The sequence below is a fragment of the Pollachius pollachius genome, assembly GCF_949987615.1.
Source record: "Pollachius pollachius genome assembly, chromosome: 7".
Classification (NCBI taxonomy): Eukaryota; Metazoa; Chordata; class Actinopteri; order Gadiformes; family Gadidae; genus Pollachius; species Pollachius pollachius.
This window is the reverse complement of record NC_136940.1, coordinates 13759546-13783315: the sequence shown is the minus strand read 5'-3', so window position 1 is coordinate 13783315 and position 23770 is coordinate 13759546. Positions and strand designations below refer to the sequence as shown.

General features: G+C 43.1%; 1 protein-coding gene across 1 annotated transcript in view; it reads left to right on the top strand.

Annotated features, from left to right (window-relative positions):
* The window catches only part of tdrd5 (tudor domain containing 5), a gene marked incomplete at both ends in the record, with an annotated part of 40031 nt that extends 16699 nt beyond the window's left edge, over window positions 1-23332 (top strand). Inside the window, 2 exons of the mRNA XM_079740634.1 lie at window positions 10774-10975; window positions 23235-23332. Of these exons, the coding sequence (XP_079596760.1) occupies window positions 10774-10975; window positions 23235-23332 (300 nt within the window). The remainder of the gene's footprint in view (window positions 1-10773; window positions 10976-23234) is intronic.
* Between the last annotated feature and the right edge of the window lie 438 nt (window positions 23333-23770).

Below are 23770 nucleotides of genomic sequence, written 5' to 3'. Positions count from 1 at the left end.
ATTGCAGTTATTTAAGTGAGGTTCAAAGAGTTTTATAAAGAATAGGGAGTGTTGCGTGAGGAAGCAGGTGTCTCAGCTTAAAGAACTAGTTATTTCACAAGGTAGTCAATATGGTGTTTGAAGTTTAGTCAGTCATCTAGATTTAGATTTAGATGTATTTGTCATTGCACAGGAATACAACAAAATTCAATGCACTCACATACTGGACTCATTAAAAAAAGACAGGTAGCATAATAGTCAATAAAAAAATACATTCTCATTCACTCAGTACATTCATGTCGTCATACACTATACTATACCATCAACTCAATATCATTGTATGCCTTAAAACAGTAGTGCAAAATATAAGTGCACAGCATTGCATTAGGTGTGTATGTCACTGATTAATGCTGTCAGAACTAGTGGGTTTGTTTTCAGGTCAGAGGTGAGTATGGCGATAGCTTTGGGATAGAAACTGTTCATGAATCTTGTGGTGCGTGTTCTGATGGACCTGTAACGTTTCCCTGAGGTCAGCAGTTCAATCAGATAATTGGCAGGGTGGAATGACTCTTTCAGAATGTTGTGTGTCTTCTGCAAGCATCGGGAGTTGAAGATGGTGTCCATTGTAGGTAGCTGTTGGTTGATGTTTTGGGCAGTTTTTATAGTCTTCTGCAGTGACTTCCTGTCTGCATCAGAACTGCTACCATACCACGACAGTATGCCGTAGGTGAGCACCTCTCAATGGAGCAGTGATAGGAGGACCTCAGGTGCTGCAGTGAGAGATTGGCTTTCCTGAGTGTGCGGAGAAAATGTAACCGCTGCTGTGCTTTCTTTACTATTGCTGTGGTGTTTATTATCCATGATAAGTTCTCTGAGATGTGTATGCCCAAGAATTTGAAGCTGGACACTCTCCACCCTCTCCCCGTTGATGATCAGTTATTTTGTTTTTTTGATGTTGAGGGTTGTTCTCTGAGCACAACTCTGTCAGCCTTTGAACCTCCTCTCTGTAAGCAGACTCATCACCTTTGGTGATCAGTCCCACCTCAGTTGTGTCATCTGCGAATTTGACTATGGTGTTGGTAGTGTGAGATGGAGCGCAGTCATGTGTGTACACAGAGTAGAGCAAAGAGCTCAGCACGCAAAGTGGGGTGGGGTGCCTGAGTGGGGGAAAGATACGGGCCCATTATGACCACCTGTGGCCTGTTTGTCAAAAATTCCTTAATCCAAAGGCAGAGGTTGAGTGGTATACCCAGGTACGACATCTTGGAGCACAGTCTGCTGGTGAGGATGGTATTGAAGGCAGAGCTGTAGTCCGCAAACAGTAGTAACAGTAGGGGCGTAACGATATGCGTATCGAAACCGAAATCGCGACACTTAAAGCCATGAACCTGTCTCGCGGTATGAGAAGGCAGAAGCGCGACACGCCCTTTCTAACTCCCATTATCCTCGAGTCCAGATCCAGCCACGTGATGTGAGCTGTTAGTGCCTGGGTTTGCGTTGTCCGGTAATAGAAAAATTAAATGTCCGACAAAATTGTATATCTCCGGTTGAAAATTGTCAGATTGAAATTTGCTTATCTGTCTAAATAATAGTCTGCTGACACCGCTCCTCTTATTGATGCCGTAAGTCTTCGACGAGATGCCCTCGCTGTGATGACAACGCTCCGTGGCTACGGAGGATTGCGTTTTTCCACAGCCTGTGATGTCCTCATATGCTACCGCTCACTCTCCTCGCTTGTCAACTCACTTGTTGACGACACACACACACACACACACACACACACACACACACACACACACACACACACACACACACACACACACACACACACACACACACACACACACACACACACTGCCATTCTCGCGCACACACATACGCTACTCGTAACACTATGCCTCGTTATTGCGAATCAGACGTTCATGTTTCTTCCCATCTATTTGAAAGTAAGGCTATTAAACATGTTACATTCTATACGGCCTGATTATGTCATTATTTAAGCTACATAGCCTAATAAGAAGCGATAATAGGATATTTGAACGAAAACGAAACCTATGCAGGTCACTTTGACCGGCACCGATTTTTCTAGCGGGAGCGCTGGTTAGTGCTACCAAACTATTCAAATTACTATTATTTATTTGACATTAATATTTTCAAATACATAAGCCTAAACCACAAAACTAGTTGAGGGTTTTTGCCTACCTGCAAGCGTCCCCCAACTGCAATCTGTGGTTATTTATTTTGCTATACTCAAATCTTTTTAGTGTTCCAAATTATTTGTTATTAAATGTTACATTAAGTTAATTGTTATGTAAGTGTTGTTTAAATAAACTGCTTTTTAAATTGAAAAAAAATCGCGGGATGTATCGAACCGTGGGTCAAAAATCGTAACACAAACGGAATCGTGAGTTGGTGTATCGTTACAGCCCTAGTGGCCGTGCATAGGTCCCCTGCAGCTCCAGGTGGCGCAGAACGGAGTGGAGGGTCGTGGAGATGGCGTCATCTGTTGACCTGTTGGCTCGATATGCAAATTGATGGGGATCCAGAGTGGGCGGTAGGGCAACTTTGATGTGTTGTAGAACCAGTCTTTCAAAACACTTCATGATTTCAGCTGTCAGTGCTACAGGCCTGTAGTCATTGAAAGATGTTATTGAAGATATTTGTGAATACTTCACCTAACACTGCAGCACAGTCTCTGAAGACCCGCCCTGGGATGCAATCTGGGCCAGCTGCCTTTCGTGTGTTGATCCTGCGCAGAGTGCGGGTGACATCAGCAGGCTGAAGGACGAGGGTCTGGCTGTTGGTGTCTGGAGCCGGATTGGTGGTTGTCATTCCCTCCACCACAAAGCGGGCAAGGAACCGGTTCAGCTGCTCCGCCTCCAAGGTACTTCCGCTGGTAGTGCTGCTGGTGTTGTTTTGCCTGGTGATGTGACGTATCCCCTGCCATGCCCGCCGGGGTCAGAGCTGCTAAAGAGGTCCTCGATCTTCTGTTTCAATGCTGCTTTAGCATCCTTGATTCCCCTCTTCAGGTTTGGAAAGGCCTTGTACCGTTGCACGTCACCGGATTGGAAAGTAGTGTTGCGTGTCTTAAGCAGGAGTCGGTCACCCCTGGTCATCCACGGCTTGTTGCTATGGAACACACAGATCTGTTTCATGGTAGCGATGTTTTCCATGCAGCATTTGATGTAAAACAGTACAGAGGATTAGTAGGTGTCAATGTTGTCCTCAATTATGGTCCAGTCTGTATCACTGAAGCAGTCCTGCAGTTTTTCAGAAGCTCCTTCTGGCCACACTTGTTTGTGCAGATACAGTGGGGCAAAATAGTATTTAGTCAGCCACCAATTGTGCAAGTTCTCCCACTTAAAAAGACGAGAGAGGCCTGTAATTTTCATCATAGGTAAACCTCAGCTATGAGAGACAAAATGAAAAAAAAAATCCAGAAAATCACATTGTCTGATTTTTTTAAGAATTTATTTGCAAATTATGGTGGAAAATAAGTATTTGGTCACCTACAAACCAGCAAGATTTCTGGCTGTCACAGACCTGTAACTTCTTCTTTAAGAGGCTCCTCTGTCCTCCACTTGTTACCTGTATTAATGGCACCTGTTTGAACTCCTTATCAGTATAAAAGACACCTGTCCACAACCTCAAACAGTCACACTCCAAACTCCACTATGACCAAGACCAAAGAGCTGTCAAAGGACACCAGAAACACAATTGTAGACCTGCACCAGGCTGGGAAGTCTGAATCTGCAATAGGTAAGCAGCCTGGTGTGAAGAAATCAACTGTGGGAGCAATTATTAGGAAATGGAATACATACAAGACCACTGATAATCTCCCTCGATCTGGGGCTCCACGCAAGATCTCCCCCTGTGGGGTCAAAATGATCACAAGAACGGTGAACAAAAATCCCAGAACCACACGGGGGGACCTAGTGAATGACCTCCAGAGAGCTGGGACCAAAGTAACAAAGGCTACCATCACTAACACACTACGCCGCCAGGGACTCAAATCCTGCAGTGCCAGACGTTTCCCCCTGCTAAAGCCAGTGCATGTCCGGGCCCGTTTGAAGTTTGCTAGAGAGCATTTGGATGATCCAGAACAGGATTGGGAGAATGTCATATGGTCAGATGAAACCAAAATAGAACTTTTTGGTAAAAACTCAACTCGTCGTGTTTGGAGGAGAAAGAATGCTGAGTTGCATCCAAAGAACACCATACCTACAGTGAAGCATGGGGGTGGAAACATCATGCTTTCGGGCTGTTTTTCTGCCAAGGGACCAGGACGTCTGATCCGTATGAAGGAAAGAATGAATGGGGCCATGTATCGTGAGATTTTGAGTGAAAACCTCCTTCCATCAGCAAGGGCACTGAAGATGAAACGTGGCTGGGTCTTTCAGCATGACAATGACCCCAAACACACCGCCCGGGCAACGAAGGAGTGGCTTTGTAAGAAGCATTTCAAGGTCCTGGAGTGGCCTAGCCAGTCTCCAGATCTCAACCCCATAGAAAATCTTTGGAGGGAGTTGAAAGTCTGTGTGGCCCAAAAACATCACTGCTCTATAGGAGATCTGCATGGAGGAATGGGCCAAAATACCAGCAGCAGTGTGTGAAAACCTTGTAAAGACTTACAGAAAACGTTTGACCTCTGTCATTGCCAACAAAGGGCATGTAACAAAGTATTGAGATGACCTTTTGTTATTGACCAAATACTTATTTTCCACCATAATTTGCAAATAAATTCTTTAAAAATCAGACAATGTGATTTTCTAGATTTTTTTTTTTCATTTTGTCTCTCATAGCTGAGGTATACCTATGATGAAAATTACAGGCCTCTCTCATCTTTTTAAGTGGGAGAACTTGCACAATTGGAGGCTGACTAAATACTTTTTTGCCCCACTGTATGTGGTCTGTATGCTGGAGTCAGGGACATTCAGATATGGTCAGTTGCAGTGTGCAGTTTTCAGCTTAGCCTAGCTCGTACTCCGGATCGACAGCCCCTCTTCTGCCTGCGCTCTCGACACCGCCTCCCTCGCTTGCTGGCTGGGAGAGTAATCCACTGATGACCTCTGTTGTGATGTCGTGTCCGGTGTTTGATTGCTTCGAGATGCAACTGTCTTGCATCAAACCGATACTGAGTAGTTTGTTTCGGCTGTATCTTACGTAAGGCTGTGCATACGTGGCATTTAGTAAACAGTAAACTGCTGATAAACCAACTAAAGAGTACCGTTACATCGATTGCTGAGCCGCAGCATGTACACTCACCGCCATAACTCATAAAATCTATGAGAACCCCCCAAGAATTTAGTCGTTTTCACTCTTCTTAGCTCCTCTCCATTTAATTTGATCTGGAAATTAAGGTCCTCAATGTTATGTTGTTTTTTATTGGGACAAAATATTAGGTAGTTAGTTTTACTAATGTTTAGGGATAGTTTGTTTGCTTTGAACCAGCGATCCACATTCTGAAGCTCTTTGTTGAGCGATTCTTGAAGTTCAGTTTAATTTTTGTGGGATAAGAACAGGTTTGTGTCGTCTGTAAAGATTGCTTTGTGGAGGGTCTTTGAGGAATTTTCCAGACTATTTATATACATAATGAAGAGGAGCGGCCCCAAAATGGAACCTTGTGTGACCACATATTTGATGTCTCCATATTGTGATGTCTGTTCGTGGATAGTAACGTATTGCTGCCTCTGGTGCAGAAGCTCTTGAACCAGGTCAGTGATGGACCTCTATTTCCGTAAACATTAAACGGGTCTTCATTGAGATTACATTAATACACAACACACATTGCTTGTTGTGGCATTTAAAAGACCAATATTGAGCATTAACTTGAATACGACCTTATTTACTTAATTACTTTTACATTACACACACGCATGCACGCTCTGTGTGCAGGGACACAGCCACAGACAATGTATGTTTGGTACATGAGATAAAAATAATACAACCCTCAAAATAGTCAAGCATAAAATGATCTTACATTTATGTAGAACTTCAACTTGAAATAATCTTACAAGAACTTAAAGAACATCAACCGGAGAACTATATAAGTCAACGCCAGCTTGACTTATACATTATGAATCAAATGTCCTTACAACTAGCGCAGAGGTTTGAGTGACAGGTCTGATGGCCCTCCCTCGCCCCTAATTACTATTGGACAGGTGCCCATCTCAAACCCCTTAATACTAAAATTAGTGGGTCAAATTGAAACGTCAACCTCACATTTATTGGTAGTGATTGAAGTTTGTAAAAAAAATTACAATAATCCTGCCATATTTTTTTCAAAACAAGCCCAAATTGCATGTACCTGCCCAATGTTATTTTTTCCAGCCTAATGTGATTAAGAGTAACCCAATTGGCCGGAATACCAATCTCAACACTGCTAGAACGTCCTCAAGCTCTAGCCTCATCGCCAAATCTAGCAACGCAGCTAGAACGTCCTCAAGCACTAGCCTCAACCTAAGGTATGAGACCAACTGAAAATGTACTACGCCTCATATAATTGAAGTGTGTTGATTTGTTAAACGTTTGAACGAAGGTGAACGGTTAGAAATTGACCAAGTTACAAAGTCTGAATTAGTTGGGTTGTCAGAGAATGGGCAGACGGCTCAGCCGTCTGCTCCCATTGACTTCCATTGTAAAGAAACATATTTCAAAAGTAGAATATTGTATTGAGTCTCTAGGTTTGAAGAGAATAATGAAGGAAGAAAGAGAAAAAGGATACAACTTAAAGGTCCCATGTCATGCTACTTTATGGATGCTTATAGGTGTTAGTGGGCCCTTAATACAGTTAGATTTCTTTTTCAAGAAATTCAGCCTTGGTGCAGAATTACAGCCACTACGAGCCAGTCCCACAATGAGCTTTCCATAAACATGCCGTTTTTTGAGGCGGGTCAAGGTTTAGGGTGGGGATTTGGCCCTGAGCAGCTTGCGGCCACGGTACCATGCGCTCGTGTTTACAGCGGATGTATCGCAATGACGAGGCACACACAGCTTTCGACCGGCGTGTTCTGTAAATATTCTAGAACACTCCGTGTGCTCCGGCGGGAGTCCTGGAGCTCTATATCTAAATAATATCATATTATACATAGATATCTATATGATATAATATATATTATCACGGCCAAAAGCTGTTTGCGCCTCCAGACGATATTATGAATCTCAAACGACTGCGTTGGGTTCTCCGACGTCTCTGGTTCTGCTACTTCCACATCAATCTGAAGTAGACTGAACCACGACATGGAGGAGAAAGGGATTGTAGACTGCGATTGTCTCCTGCCGGACCCCCGCTGCCGAGGCACCACCGTATCAGAAGCGGGCAGCGCCGTGGCGGTGGTGCCTCAAATTCTCTGGGCGGGCAAAGCAGAGAAGGGGAGGTAACCTGGCCCCTTATGGCGACATATGGGTCCAAATTCGAAATCTGAGTGTCTGAGCTTTCATTTTTCAAAGGCGGAGTAGGATACCTAGTGCTCGTTTTACATCTCACACCATTTCTAGCTACTGGGGGACCATAGGAAGGCTAGGGGATCTCATATTAATGTTAGACAACCTCATAAAGTGAAATTTTCATGCTATGGGACCTTTTTAAGAAGAACAACAGTTGAGTGCTGCATGCAGCACTCACCTAATGAGCTGGTACATTCATCTAGTTCTTAGGCTACAGATCTCCTATTGGCATACCGTATGTCTGACTAGAGTCAAATAATGCCAACAGGCATGTCTTTTACTATTATCGAATGTAAAGGGTTATTTAATATCATCTAGAACAGGGGTTCTCAACTGGTCTCACTCTGGGACCCACATTTCCCATGGTCATTAAGTCGCGACCCACTTTTATAGTCCTTCAAACCAAGCAAATGTTTTTTTTGAAAACTCAAGTCTTTAACATAAATATACTATTTTTTATTGAGCGAAGTGCATTTCAGAGCACCAGAGAACCATGACAACTGCGTAAAGAAGTGAATGAAATAAGTATCAAACATGTAACAAAATTGAGACCAACAAAATAAGATATTTGACTTCTATCTCTGCACTCAAAGCACATTCAGAAGAACCTGAGGAGGACCATGCAACAGCATGTAGACAAAAGGGAATATCAAATTGCACAAAATAAAGACCCAGAAAACAAACAAGGTCTTTTCACTGCATTCAGGCCACATTAATAAGAAACTGAGGAGTACCATGACAAGTGAATAAAATAATCAAAAGTGCACAAAGTAATTATGGCCACAAAATTATATATTTTCCTTCTATGTAGGCCAATTCAGAAATAATAAGGAACTTAGGAGGACCATTACAACTGCATGGACAAAAAGTATAATAAAATAAATATCAAAAACAATTAAAGATCTACAAAACAAGATCTGTTCACCTAACCCTTCATTTGGGGAAGTCAGTGAGACAGCTGGGCATGTGGTTTATTTTTAATGAGAGTTTCAAAGTCTGGGAGGACAGTAAACAGAGCTACTCTCAGATCATGCTCAGTGTCCAGTCTGTTTCTCTGCTTTGACTTGAGCTGCAATAAGGTGGAAAAGCCACTTTCACACAGATAGGTTGTGCTGAATGGTAGGAGCGTTTTGACTGCAAGAGTCACGAGGGATGGATACTCACTCATCACATCGCTGCACCAGAAGTGGGAAAGGGCTATCTCGCCAAATCTCTGGTCACATGACAGCTCCACCAGCTGATGGTCTTCATTGCTCGGCAACGTGATGCTTTCCATGTCGATACGGAAGGGGTCGCGTATCCAAGCATCATTATCTCTGTATTTCTCAAGGAAATAGTGGTCAAACCGAGCTTGAAGTTTAGTAAGATGCACACTGAGGGTTTTTTTCAGGTCACTTTTGGCCGCGGTGTCCAGCTGCTGTATTTGACCAAATTTCGTTGTCAAACAGTTCAGCATATGGGGAGTTATTCTCTGAGACGAAGGTGGCGATTTCTGTTTTAAGTTTATAAAACACCTTACCCCGCGATAGCCAGCGGACTTCTGAGTGATACAACACTTGCATGTGCTCGGAGCCCAAATCTTCACACAGCTTTGAGAAGCAGCGGCTGTTTTTTGCACTCCGTTTCATGTGGTTCACCACTTTGATTACATCTTTCATGGCCTCGTCAAGCACCGGTGTTCAACCAAATTCTGCGACCCACCGAAATGTGTGACCCCAGGGGGCGCTGTTGCACATTTTCTGCAACATGCACGTTTGCATTATAAGAAAAACATAAAACATAAGATCTCCCCCCACCGGTGGGTCCTTCTTTTCTTGATACTATCATTAATTCTAAACAGCGTTTTACTCAGTAGCCTATAGGGATAGGAAATGCTCAAAGGTAAATCAGCGTAATTTAACACTAACTGTAGCTTTTTATGGGTAAAGAAGTAACGGTGAAGGACCGTACTAAATGCCCTATCATTGCATGGGTCTGTAAAATGCGCTAATCAAATCAAAACAAATGTATTAATTAAGCACCTTTAATAAAAAGGTAATTGGTTGTGGGAGATCTAATGTTTTATTTGTCTTTTTGTCATGCCTGTCTACGCTTCAAACTCGTGCATATTGCAAAAAATATGCAACAGCGCCCCCTGGGGTCACACTTTTCGGTGGGTCGCAGAATTCGGTGTAACACCGGCACCATATCCTTGGCTGCCAGCGCTTCACGGTGCAAAAAGCAGTGGTTCCACGTCGCATTAGGTGCTCTCTCCAGAATTTGCTTCACCACACCGGAATGTTTCCCGGTCATGGTAGCAGCGCCATCAGTTGTGATTCCCACGCAGTATTCCCAGCTCAGGCCCACTGAGCTCAAATACAAATCCACAGTGTTGAAAATGTCCTCTGCCTTTGTAGTGGTAGGAAGAGCTCTGCTGCAGAGAAACTGTTCCTGCACATCACCATCCCATACGTGTCTCACATAAACCAACAAAATAGCATGGTTAGATATATCGGTGGATTCGTCCATCTGCAGGGCATAGTAGGGGCTTGCTTGGACGCGGGCTGTGGTCTGTTCTTTAATATTACCAGACATGTCCTGAATACGTCAAGCTACAGTATCATTGGACAGCGGTATGGTTTTCAGCCTGTCTGCCGCTGATTGACCCAGCACCTCTCTCACCATATTAATTGCTGCAGGTAAAATAAGCTCTTCGGCTATTGTGTGGGGTTTCTTTGCCTTCGCAATACGGTGAGCTACGTGGTAAGAGGCCCGGAGAGCTTCCTCTTGTTTCGAGCAAGATGCTGTCAGACACTACTCAGAAGTCCTCAGATTCTGGAGGTGTCTTTGAAAAAACTCCACCGGCTTGTCTTTACATGCAGGATGTTTAGTATCCAAATGGCGCTTCAGTTTTGATGGTTTCATGCTCTCATTTGCAAGCACTTCACTACATATAACACACTGGGGTTTCCGGTCCTTATTATCCTCAATGAACGAAAATCTGCATTTTAAATACACCGGGTCATATTTACGCTTCGGCATCGCAACACAAAAAAGTGAGCGTCAATCAAATGGCAGTTACCATGGCTACCGCGCCTAGGCGGCTGCACGTGTTTGACGAGTGCCTTTCAAAATAAATCATTTTTCAATATAAAAGACATGTCAAACATCAGATGCGCATTAAATATTTACTTTTTTTGACCAGCTGTCCGCGACCCATCCAGAACGGGTCTGCAACCCCCTTTTGGGTCACGACCCACCAGTTGAGAACCACTGATCTAAAACATCAGAGTCTGAAGACCCTTCTTTGAATTGATTGAACTTTTACTCGGGTACAATGTTTTCTCTTGACCAATACTGTTCCCTCAGGCCCCTCCCCTTATTTGCAATGGTAACCTTGCCACCACCTCGACCAGTTCAGAGGAGGATAGCAGACCCGATGTTGACCCGGCACCGGCCGTTACCTTGGACGCTTGCAGAGCGCCGATGACCTCCCTTGTCTCCTCCCTTCCTCCTATTCTGACCTCACTCAGCCTTCTCACCCCCGGACTGGCCAAGGGCTGTTTCTACGGTATCAACACACGCACAAACAATCAAACAATCAAAAATGCACAAACCCAAGTGTTAGAACCTTAAACTCGCTTTAGGGTACTGGGTCCATCGTTTTTCATTGTGTTGGTCTCTGAGGCTTTGGGTAAAAACAATAGTTTTTTTCAGTAGTCTACCAGAAACATATGATGTGCAGTAGAGCAACTTGAGCTGTATTTTATCGGCTTATCACGGCTCTTTATCTCTGTATCTTTCCAACAAGTGCCCTGTCTATATTCGAATAACAGTTGCACTGAATCAGTTTGTGTGTGTGTGTGTGTGTGTGTGTGTGTGTGTGTGTGTGTGTGTGTGTGTGTGTGTGTGTGTGTGTGTGTGTGTGTTCTTCCTGGTTATCCATGGGCTCACTCTTGATAGTAGAGGAAAGTCTTGAGCTTAATAAGTTTGTGTGCCTGGTTGTGCAAATGCATCCGTGTTTGTGTTTTTAAGACGCACTTCAATAGTCCATACGGGAAATAATGTCTGTGTGTGCATGTCTGTTTATGTATGGAAGTATATCTGTCTCATCGGATTTTGAAAATAAAAAGCCATTGAATTTTAAGCACTGAATATTCCTGCTTTGAAGTAACGTAGCAGATTGTTTTGCCTCTGAATTTAACTCTTTACATTTTCAACGTGTTCTCAAATTCAAAATCAAATATTATAATATGCAATATTCAGATGCAAAATTCAACGTATAAAATTCAACTTAAATATTTTCAATGACCCTAAATTTGAAATGCCAAATTCAGCTGCAAAATAAAAGTCAGTATTAACATCCGGGAACCTAAGGAAAAGCAATTTATCCTAGATGCAAGATCGCGGTCAAGCAAGGAGAGCGAGTGGGAACAAGAGAGTCACTCGTTGGATACCTGACTGATGCGGGAAGGCATATGCAGTAGGGGTGTAACGCCACACTGAAGTCTCGGATTGGTTCATACCTCGGTTCAGACATCACGGTTCGGTACAAGTTCGGTGCAATGAAATGAAAAGAAAAAAAAAAAAAAAAAGAAGGCAATTCTTTTTTATTGTGCATGTCTCAAGTTGTACAACCTAGTGTCATACAGTCTCTCCCCAGAGCTAGCTGCAACAGCCTGAACTGTGTAATCTAAGATGTAAACAATGAGTACCCCACATCATCTCCAGACTCCATCCTTAACTTGTAAACAAACGAAGACAATCGGTTATAAAACTGAAAATGTCTTATTTATGAAAGTGCAAAGTACACATAATTAGCGCATTTCCATCGGAGGGTGCGGTTTGGTGTGACTTGGTGGAGTAGTTCGGCGCAGCTCATTTACGGCTCGCGTTTCCGCCGCCGACAGTACCCTTGTGGGGGGGGGGGGGGGGGGGGGGGGGGGGGTATAGCGCACTGAGTGGCAAGATAAAAATATGAGGATGAAATATACAAATCAAGTTGCTGTCGAGCGCTTCTTCCCGAGGCCCGCCATGCTTCCGTAGGCAAAGGGACCTCGGATAGCCCCAAATTGGTGCACAAATAAAATGTGCTCTTAACCCACTACATCACCCTACATCATCATTACGATGCATGCAAATCCACTCAAGTCACGGCAATCAACCAGACACTTCACATAGTTATTAGTTCATCGCTTATTTCATGAACTATAATGATACGATAAGCATCTACAGTCAGTCAGTACGTTGATTTACCTTTGCCCATTTCCTATTATAGGCTGTGTAAAATGATGTTTAGAATTAACGTGTGTATCAAGAAAGATATCATCACAGCTGTTGCCATTGGACATGGCTAAAACCTGCTATACATATGCCTTCCCGCATCAGTCAGGTATCCAACGAGTGACGCTCTTATTCCCGCTCGCTCTCATTGCTTGACCGCAATCTAGAATCGAGGATCAATTGCTTTTCCTTGGGTCCCCGGATGTTAACACTGAGTTTACTACATTTAATTTTGCAGCTGAATTTGCCATGTGGAATTTGGGGATGTTGAAAATATTTAAGTTGAATTTGGAACATTGAAATTTGCATTTTGCATCTGAATTTTGTGTTTTGATTTTTTTATGTTGAATATTTGAACATTGAAAAATAAGGTTGAAAAAGATTTGTTGAAAATTTAAAGAGTTAAATTCAGCAGCAAAAAATCTGATACGTTATTTGAAGGCATAAATATTCAACCCGGTATCACGCGATTTCGTGCTCATGCGCACAAACGTTAATCTATTGAATCGTGTCCCAGAGCACGATTGTCCGACTTTTTCTGTGCTACACAGAACAAAATGTAAACCAATTCATTCTGAATGGGAGCGTTTCGCAGATGTTTTCGTGCTACACAGAATGAAATGTAAACCAATGCATTCTGAATGGGAGCGTTTCTCCGATGTTTTCGTGCTACATAGAACGAAATGTAAACCAATGCATTCTGAATGGGAGCGTTTCTCCAATGTTTTCGTGCTACACAGAACGAAATGTAAACCAATGGATTTTGAATGGTAGCGTTTTTCAGGAGAGAGAGAGAGCTCTAGTTATGTATATATATATATATATATATATATATATATATATATATATATATATATATATATATATATATATATATATATATATACAGGGTGCGATTTGTGAAAAAACCAGAGGGGGGGATAATTTTGAGAAACATTTTAAAATGTTTCAAAATGAAGACGGACCCTGTGTATTTTGGTTGTTAATTATTACGATGTAATGGTGAAAATACTTTGGGTGGGGGGGATAATTTTTTATCCCCACCGATACATATGTGTATATATGTGTATATGTGTGTGTGTGTGTGTGTATATATATATATATATATATATATATATATACCCCCCCCACCTCCCCAAATGGATATGGAGAATTGTTGCCACGTCCCAGTGGTGGTGGTGTCATATATATGAAAGACGGCGTTCAAATATACTACAATGATCAATTAGGAGGCCGAAGCCCTAAAGGAAGTGATGCAATAGGTGACTGAGTCGAGGACATTAAGAAGTAGGTAAGCTATAGACCTGGGGACCTCTTTTATATCAAAGGGGGTCTCAAAAGATGCATACGATTATCAACTTGTGGGCTCCAGCCCTACAGGAGATGACTCGGCAAGTGCTCCATCTCGTTGCGCCTCAGCAGCGGCTCGCTTGCAAGATTTTGCCCTGAAGTTCTTCACAGACCTACACCCTAGCCATCCAACATGCATATCTGAGAATCAGGCCTCTCTTTAATAATGACAAAAAGTTATGAGAGAAATGCACATTAACTTTTTGTTATCTTATAAGCGCCTTGGTGCCGGCTCCTTTTGACCTTTTGACCCCAGACTTCAAAAACTTGGCCACAGGCCACCTGTGTTTACACACCTTAAGCCACAAATGTACACCTCCATCCCACAAAAAATGGGGACTCGAAACTAACCGCTGTCTTATGTACATTTACTCTACTGTTTGAGGTCACGCCCCTTTTCCAGCCTTTTCGAGATAGCTAGAGATGCCAAAATGTACACGCACATTTCCCTGAGTCCTGAGAACGAGAAGAGAAGATTTGGAGTTCTAGCCCTTAGAGAAAAAAGAGTTTTCCCCAATGGACTGTTATTTGGACAAAGCATCTCAGAAGTGGTGCCTGCAAGACCTAGTGGTTCAGAATGTGGTGGAAAGACAGTTTTTGAGATAGGAACGTCCTACCACCATGAAATTTGAATACCTTATTCTAGGGCCTAACTGGGACCCCCACACCGAAACTTGGCCAGGTCTGACCCCGAGGGCAGGGAGGGGGGGGGTCTGAGGATTCGGGTTAGGGTTAGGGCTGGCTTTTTCCCAGAGACCCACAATTTTCACAGAGTAATCCCAAGATGCACCCTGGTTAAAGGTCTAATGGACAAGTGTCTATCATTTGTCAACTAATTTAGATTAAAGGGGACATTATACCACCAGGTGTGAGTGTGATAAGCCTTACACGCCGTTTCGAAAATCTGCCCCATATGACATCACTAGTGAGCGTGTCCACCTAGATCTGTGCTGGATAGATCAGTCTACCAGCCTACCCAGTGGACTGAAGTAAACGTTGCTCATCTATCCAGCAAAAATCTAGGTGCACACACCAGACAGTGATAAAAAATGCATTGATTACAAAAGAAACTTATTAATTACAAGTCTAAACTGTGGAAAACAGAACGATATGGGGGGCAATATAGAGCGTGCACTGCGCTGCCCTTCTGAAGTCGAATAAAATCTCCCGATTGAAATGTATTGGTTTAATATTGAATTAATTAAATATTAAAATATAAATTAAATATTTTTTTAAATATAAAATGATTTAGTTATATTATAAGTAGACAGGTAGCTTTCATTCAATTATCGTTATAACAAGATCTGTATGCTAGAGCGTGCACATGCGCAGCCCGCCCCCACTTCTGAAGTCGAAAAAAATCACCCGATTGCCAAGTAACTGATGGGCTTAAGAGGGCCTCTCCGTATATATATATATATATATATATATATATATATATATATATATATATATATATATATATATTAGAGGTGGGCATAGATTATTATTTTTAATCTAGATTAATATAGATTAAAATGGCTCATTTGAATTCTGCCGAAGGCATTCATAATATATGTGTGCTACCTAAATAATGACCAAAAGTAAGTCTTTTAGAAAGGGTCTCTCAAGCCAGGTGGCGCATTAGACCAGGGGCTCATCTCCTGTTTCCAAAATGCATCACAAACTGCTTGAAAAAAGCTGTTCTACTATGATAATTGATGATGAAAATAAATAATGTTCAATAAGATGCACTTGTGTTTATGGACTGTTTATTCAGTTGAACATGAATTTTGAACTTTAGGCCTACATGACAGGCCATGATGAATTTAAGAACATGAGAATCTATTTCTTCTTCTTCCACCAGTCACTCAGGCAGACCAGCTTGTTCACAGTTTCTGGTGACAATTTAGATCTCTTCTTCTGCACAATATGGCCTGCTAAAGAAAAAAGTCTCTCGCATGGGACAGTTGTTGCAGGAGTCCCCAAGTATTTACGGGAAATGTGGGCAATCTTACCATAGACAGCAGTGTGCTCCGACCACCACTTCAGTGGACACTGATCTAAGCTGGCACTGGGCTCTACCTTGTACCTCTCCACAGTATTGTCTTCTGGTGTCTCCTGATCTGATTCTGAGTCTGATCCCATGACTAGCAGGGCTGTTTTCTTCTTGGGTGGCTCAGGGTTCTCCTCCCCGAATGGCTGCAGAGCAGGTTCTTCTCCCTTCACCAACTCCCTTAGCTTTGCCCACACTGGTTCCCTCTCTGCTCTGGGCAAGCACTTGAGGTCCTTAAATCGTGGATCTAAAGCAGTCGCCACCTTTGATGAACAAAAAATGAACCAAAAAATAATAATTATTGATTGACGAAAAATTCACTTTCCAAATCCAACCTCCATATTTCTTCATGACTCATTAATCTATCTATACATCGACCGATCTACTGGCTTAACAGTTTCTAATGATCAAACAATGCAGTTATCTTCTGGTCAGTCTGACATACCTTAAGCCATTCCAGGTTTATTTTCTCCCTCCGCTGGTTGAGGTCCGTGGTGAAGGAAGCCTTGAATCGCACAATATAGGCAGGATCATCATCTGAGATGTTCATCGCATGCTGGAGGTGGCACAGGGCAGGTAGAACCACAGAGCACGATACATACTTATCCCCACCAAGGAGCTCAGTGATGTACCTACACAGACAGACAGACAGACAGACAGACACAGAGCAATAATTAATTAATGACTAATTCATTTAACTCAGATTACACATTTTTAAAGTTCTTAATCACATTACATTTAACTTGTATGCCAATTCATGAACACGCTATATTTGTAGACCATACCTGCATGGCTCCAGCTGTTTCTCTAGCTTTGCCAACTTCTCATATTCAGCATTTGTTGGGAGGGCCAGATTGTGCTTCTGCTGAGACAGCGTTGTGTGCAGTGCGTCTCTGTTGCGCCTCACACGCTTGATCATCTCAAGGGTGGAATTCCACCGTGTTGGAACATCTTGCACGAGTTGCTCCTGATCTTGTCCAAGGGAGGCTTGCTGGGCATTCAGCTCGTCTGAGTTGGCCGGACTGTGTTTGAAATATCCGACCACTTTACGGCACTTGGCCAGTGCACCATCAAAACCACCTTCCCGAAGTGACATTACAATAGCTCTCTGTACAACATGCGCAACACAGGGCACATGCTCGAATGGCAGTATCCTCCCTGCTGCCACCATATTAGGAGCGCTGTCTGTTCCAATAGCGCTGATTTTGTCAGTTTTCCCCCACTGATTAGCGACGTCGAGAAACTGCCTGGCACACGCTTCGGCAAAGTGACGCTCCTCTGTTTTCATCACACCTAACGGACAGACAAAGTAGATCAGAATAAGTTCACTAGTAGTAGTAAACAACTTGCAATCATCAAGAAGCAAACATAATGTTGTGGTGGTAATTCATGGTGTTGTGGTAATTAATAAGTAATTAAATTAAATAATGTAATTTAAAATTCAGTGTTGGGCAGTAGCTTCACTACTTGTAGCTAAGCTAGTTACTAACTACAAATCTCAGTAGCTTGGTGGTAGCTTCACTATTTCTTGAATCAAGTAACTTTTCAGTCTTTTCACTTCTGGCGTTATAATTGATTTTTGGCCCTATGTCCAAAATTCCGAACTACCCCTTTAACTTCTTGAAGTAGCTTGGCCACTATTTCTGGGGTATTTTTGTGGCTAAACACAGCGCAGCCATTAGTATAGAGAATATCCCTGCAACATACTTGAACTTGTAGGCCTATCTTTGGAATTTTGAGTAAAGTGATTAATCACAGATTCAATCCAAATTTGAACACACATTTCCTTGAAATTTGGTTCAACTTAAACATGTATGTTGAAATTGAATGAACTACTTTTGCTGTGTAACTTAGCTTGTTCGCCTACATTTGCCTGGGTGGTAGCTTTTGTGTAGTGAAGCTTTATTTATGGTAGAGAAACTGATAGCTAAGCTTGCCCAACACTGTTAAAATTACATAACGTAGCCTAGAGCGAAGGAGATGAGTTCCCAGCTGGCATCGATGAGGTGTACAGTAACGCCGAGGTAGTTATCGTTATTGACAGATGTCCAATGGTCCCCAGTCAGTGCTACACACGTCGCCTCTACCATCTTCTCATCTTTTGCGGCTTTCTCTGCGGCGTGCTGGTCATTTATTCTTCTCATGATAGTTCGCCTTGCAGGTAGTTTGTAAGATGGGTCACCTGTGGCCGCCTGGAGAACAAGCTCGAGCCCATCATCTTCAACCACGCTGATGGGCCGGCAGCTGGTGGCGATCCACTGAGCGAGGAGATTCGTTAGATTGTCTGATAAAGCTGTGCTGACGGGCTTGCCTCGGTTGCACTCAAACATAGTAGTTTGACGAACACGACTCAAGCAGTGCTACAGCACTGCTTGGCTTGGCATGTTCCGCATTAGCTAAGGGGTGCTTTGCGTTTAGGTGGTACTTGAGACTGGAAGAACTCCTACAGTAAACTAATTCCGCATTGCACAAGGTGCAAACAACCTTAGTTTTGTCAAGGTTTCCATTGGGAAGCTTCTTAAAAATAAACTTTCCCTTTAGCAAACACGGCGGCTTCATAGCTGCATCCATGTCAGCACGTCACGTTTGATGTGGTAATTTGACAGTAGGCATACACTGGTTCGAAGTCTGACTCGTTCTCGCCCCCTACAGTGCAATTCGCCAGGTTTTCACCCAACTTTGAGAATAGATTAACGGCGATATTTTTTTTATCGCCGATAAAGAGTCTCGCGTTAACGCAGCCGTTAACGCCGATAATGGCCCACCACTGATATATACACACACACACACAGTGGGGAGAACAAGTATTTCATACACTGCCGATTTTGCAGGTTTTCCCACTTACAAAGCATGTAGAGGTCTGTAATTTTCATCATAGGTACACTTCAACTGTGAGAGACGGAATCTAAAACAAAAATCCAGAAAATCACATTGTATGATTTTTAAGCAATTAATTTGCATTTTATTGCATGACATAAGTACTTGATCACCTACAAACCAGTAAGAATTCCGGCTCTCACAGACCTGTTAGTTATTCTTTAAGAAGCTCTCCTGTTCTCCACTCATTACCTGTATTAACTGCACCTTTTTGAACTTGTTACCTGTATAAAAGACACCCGTTCACACACTCAATCAAACAGACTCCAACCTCTCCACAATGGCCAAGACCATAGAGCTGTGTAAGGACATCAGGGATAAAATCGTAGACCTGCACAAGGCTGGGATGGGCTACAGGACAATAGGCAAGCAGCTTGGTGAGAAGGCAACAACTGTTGGCGCAATTATTAGAAAATGGAAGAAGTTCAAGATGACGGTCAATCTCCCTCGGTCTGGGGCTCCCTGCAAGGTCTCACCTCATGGGGCATCAATGATTATGAGGAAGGTGCGTGATCAGCCCAGAACTACACGCAGGACCTGGTCAATGACCTGAAGAGAGCTGGGACCACAGTCTCAAAGAAAACCATTAGTAACACACTACGCCATCATGGATTGAAATCCTGCACTGCACGCAAGGTCCCCCTGCTCAAGCCAGCGCATGTCCAGGCTCGTCTGAAGTTTGCCAATGACCATCTGGATGATCAAGAGGAGGAATGGGAGAAGGTCATGTGGTCTGATGAGAGAAAAATAGAGCTTTTTGGTCTAAACTCCACTCGCCGTGTTTGGAGGAAGAAGAAGGATGAGTACAACCCCAAGAACACCATCCCAACCATGAAGCATGGAGGTGGAAACATCATTCTTTGGGGATGCTTTTCTGCAAAGGGGACAGGACGACTGCACCGTATTGAGGGGAGGATGGAAGGGGCCATGTATCGCGAGATCTTGGCCAACAACCTCCTTCCCTCAGTAAGAGCATTGACGATGGGTCGTGGCTGGGTCTTCCAGCATGACAATGACCCGAAACACACAGCCAGGGCAACTAAGGAGTGGCTCCATAAGAAGCATCTCAAGGTCCTGGAATGGCCTAGCCAGTCTCCAGACCTGAACCCAATAGAACATCTTTGGAGGGAGCTGAAAGTCCGTATTGCCCAGCGAGAGCCCCGAAACCTGAAGGATCTGGAGAAGGTCTGTATGGAGGAGTGGGCCAAAATCCCTGCTGCATTGTGCACAAACCTGGTCTAAAACTACAGGAAACGTGTGATCTCTGTAATTGCAAACAAAGGTTTCTGTACCAAATATTAAGTTCTGCTTTTCTGATGTATCAAATACTTATGTCATGCAATAAAATGCAAATTAATTACTTAAAAATCATACAATGTGATTTTCTGTTTTTTTGTTTTAGATTCCGTCACTCACAGTTGAGGAGTACCTATGATAAAAATTATAGACTTCTACATGCTTTCTAAGTGGGAAAACCTGCAAAATCGGCAGTGTATCAAATACTTGTTCTCCCCACTGTATACCTGTGTATATTCTGAGAAATGCTCCAATCCAAAATGCATGGGTTTACATTTCGTTCTTTGCAGTACAAATAATGTGGGACAATCGTGCTCTGGGACAGGATTCAATAGATTACTTTTCGTGAGCGTGAGAACGAAAGGTTTTTGAGGATGTCTGCTGTAAAAAACGGGGAAATCAGAGTAGGCTATCCCTAATACACTACATTTACCCTTTGATGCATTTGTTGTTTTGACACATACATAAGTAGAGGGTTCACTGCGCTATCTGCACACACCCTTTCTGTGGTCGAAGAAAATATCCCAGTTGAAAGGCAACGGTTTGAATTTCGTTCTGTGTAGCACGAAATAAGTCAGACAATCGTGCTCTGGGGCACGATTCAATAGATTACTTTTCGTGAGCATGAGAACGAAATGTTTTTGAGGTGCACACCCCTTCTGAAGCCTCTCTCTCTCTCTCCCTCCCTCTCTCGTTTCGTTCTGTGGAGCATGTTAATTGTCTGAGAAACGTTGCCATTTGAAATGCATTGGTTTACCTTTGTTTCAGTTTTTGAGGAGGTCTGCTTAAAAAATAGGAAATATTGACAGATATATAACTAGAGGGTGCGCTGTACTGTCTGCTCTCTCTCGGACAATCGTGCTCTGGAATGCGATTCAATAGATTAACGTTAACTGATGAGACAGATATACTTCCATATATACAGTGGGGCAAAAAAGTATTTAGTCAGCCACCAATTGTGCAAGTTCTCCCACTTAAAAAGACGAGAGAGGCCTGTAATTTTCATCATAGGTAAACCTCAGCTATGAGAGACAAAATGAAAAACAAAATATCCAGAAAATCACATTGTCTGATTTTTTTAAGAATTTATTTGCAAATTATGGTGGGAAAAAAAGTATTTGGTCACCTACAAACCAGCAAGATTTCTGGCTGTCATAGACCTGTAACTTCTTCTTTAAGAGGCTGCTCTGTCCTCCACTCGTTTCCTGTATTAATGGCACCTGTTTGAACTCCTTATCAGTATAAAAGACACCTGTCCACAACCTCAAACAGTCACACTCCAAACTCCACTATGGCCAAGACCAAAGAGCTGTCAAAGGACACCAGAAACACAATTGTAGACCTGCACCAGGCTGGGAAGTCTGAATCTGCAATACGTAAGCAGCTTGGTGTGAAGAAATCGACTTTGGGAGCAATTATTAGGAAATGGAATACATACAAGACCACTGATAATCTCCCTCGATCTGGGGCTCCACGCAAGATCTCACCCTGTGGGGTCAAAATGATCACAAGAACGGTGAACAAAAATTCCAGAACCACACGGGGGGACCTAGTGAATGACCTCCAGAGAGCTGGCACCAAAGTAACAAAAGCTACCATCACTAACACACTACACCGCCAGGGACTCAAATCCTGCAGTGCCAGACGTGTCCCCCTGCTAAAGCCAGTGCATGTCCGGGCCCGTTTGAAGTTTGCTAGAGAGCATTTGGATGATCCAGAACAGGATTGGGAGAATGTCATATGGCCAGATGAAACCAAAATAGAACTTTTTGGTAAAAACTCAACTCGTCGTGTTTGGAGGAGAAAGAATGCTGAGTTGCATCCAAAGAACACCATACCTACAGTGAAGCATGGGGGTGGAAACATCATGCTTTGGGGCTGTTTTTCTGCCAAGGGACCAGGACGTCTGATCCGTGTGACGGAAAGAATGAATTGGGCCATGTATCGTGAGATTTTGAGTGAAAACCTCCTTCCATCAGCAAGGGCACTGAAGATGAAACGTGGCTGGGTCTTTCAGCATGACAATGACCCCAAACACACCGCCCGGGCAACGAAGGAGTGGCTTCGTAAGAAGCATTTCAAGGTCCTGGAGTGGCCTAGCAAGTCTCCAGATCTCAACCCCATAGAAAATCTTTGGAGGGAGTTGAAAGTCTGTGTTGCCCAGCGAAGGCCCAAAAACATCACTGCTCTAGAGGAGATCTGCATGGAGGAATGGGCCAAAATACCAGCAACAGTGTGTGAAAACCTTGTAAAGACTTACAGAAAACGTTTGACCTCTGTCATTGCCAACAAAGGGCATGTAACAAAGTATTGAGATGACCTTTTGTTATTGACCAAATACTTATTTTCCACCATAATTTGCAAATAAATTCTTTAAAAATCAGACAATGTGATTTTCTAGATTTTTTTTTTTTCCATTTTGTCTCTCATAGCTGAGGTATACCTATAATGAAAATTACAGGCCTCTCTCATCTTTTTATGTGGGAGAACTTGCACAATTGGTGGCTGACTAAATACTTTTTTGCCCCACTGTATGTGTCTGTGTGATCATGCAGAGAGTGTGTATTGATCAGCTGCTGATGGGCAGAGCAGCTGACGCAGATTCAATCAAGGCTGCTGGGGCCATTAGAGCTGCATCCAGAGCTCCTTATTGTTACGCAGCGCGTGGTTTAACTCAATGACGACAGGGAAGCGATGGCAAGCAACCAATTGCATACAGAGTTGTTTGAACTACGCCCATTGATTACACCTCTTGTGCTGAAGAAAAATGAAGCACCCTCCCCAGACCAACATGCAATCTACGATAGAGCTTGGTCTGGCAATAGCCAGGCTAGCTCCTTAGGGGTGTTTGTGTGTGTGTGTGTGTGTGTGTGTGTGTGTGTGTATGTGAGTGTGAGAGAGAGAGAGAGACGGGGGAACCCACGTTTAGGGAGCTCATAGACGACCTCACTATAACTGACTGGTCTGGGTGGTGTCTTGTCCTGTCCAGGCATGCCGGGCACCTCACTGCAATCTATCGGTCCCGCCATGACCTTTCCGCTGTTTGGGGGCCGCAGTGTGGCGATTACCAGCAGGAAGTGCGACTAGCTGATCCCGCCTTCAATTTCTTCCCTGCCGCTCTCCGCCGGCACGGCACCGCATGAAAAAAGGCCAATCACGTCGCAGGAAGTGAAGACGGGTTTGTGATACCGTTGTTTGGTTTACCAGGGTTTTATTGTTCTACATGGGTTTTATTTTTGCTTCCTGCTAGTGAGAGTTATCGAACTTGATTTTCATCTTGAGTCTCCGACAACATGCATATTTGGTCGTGCTATTTTCTGTGATTGGCTTATTTGGTTGTAGTTTGTTTTCAATGTGTTACTGTTAACTTATGTTCATGTTTGTTTGGGTCATGTAGTTAAATGATGACATTTAATGTGAAGAACAAGGGTATATTGCCAAATGTGAATGAAATTTAGAGAATAAACCTTATTTCATCAATTATTCAAAATAAAGAACTTATTTTTTTCGTCATAAATGAATTAT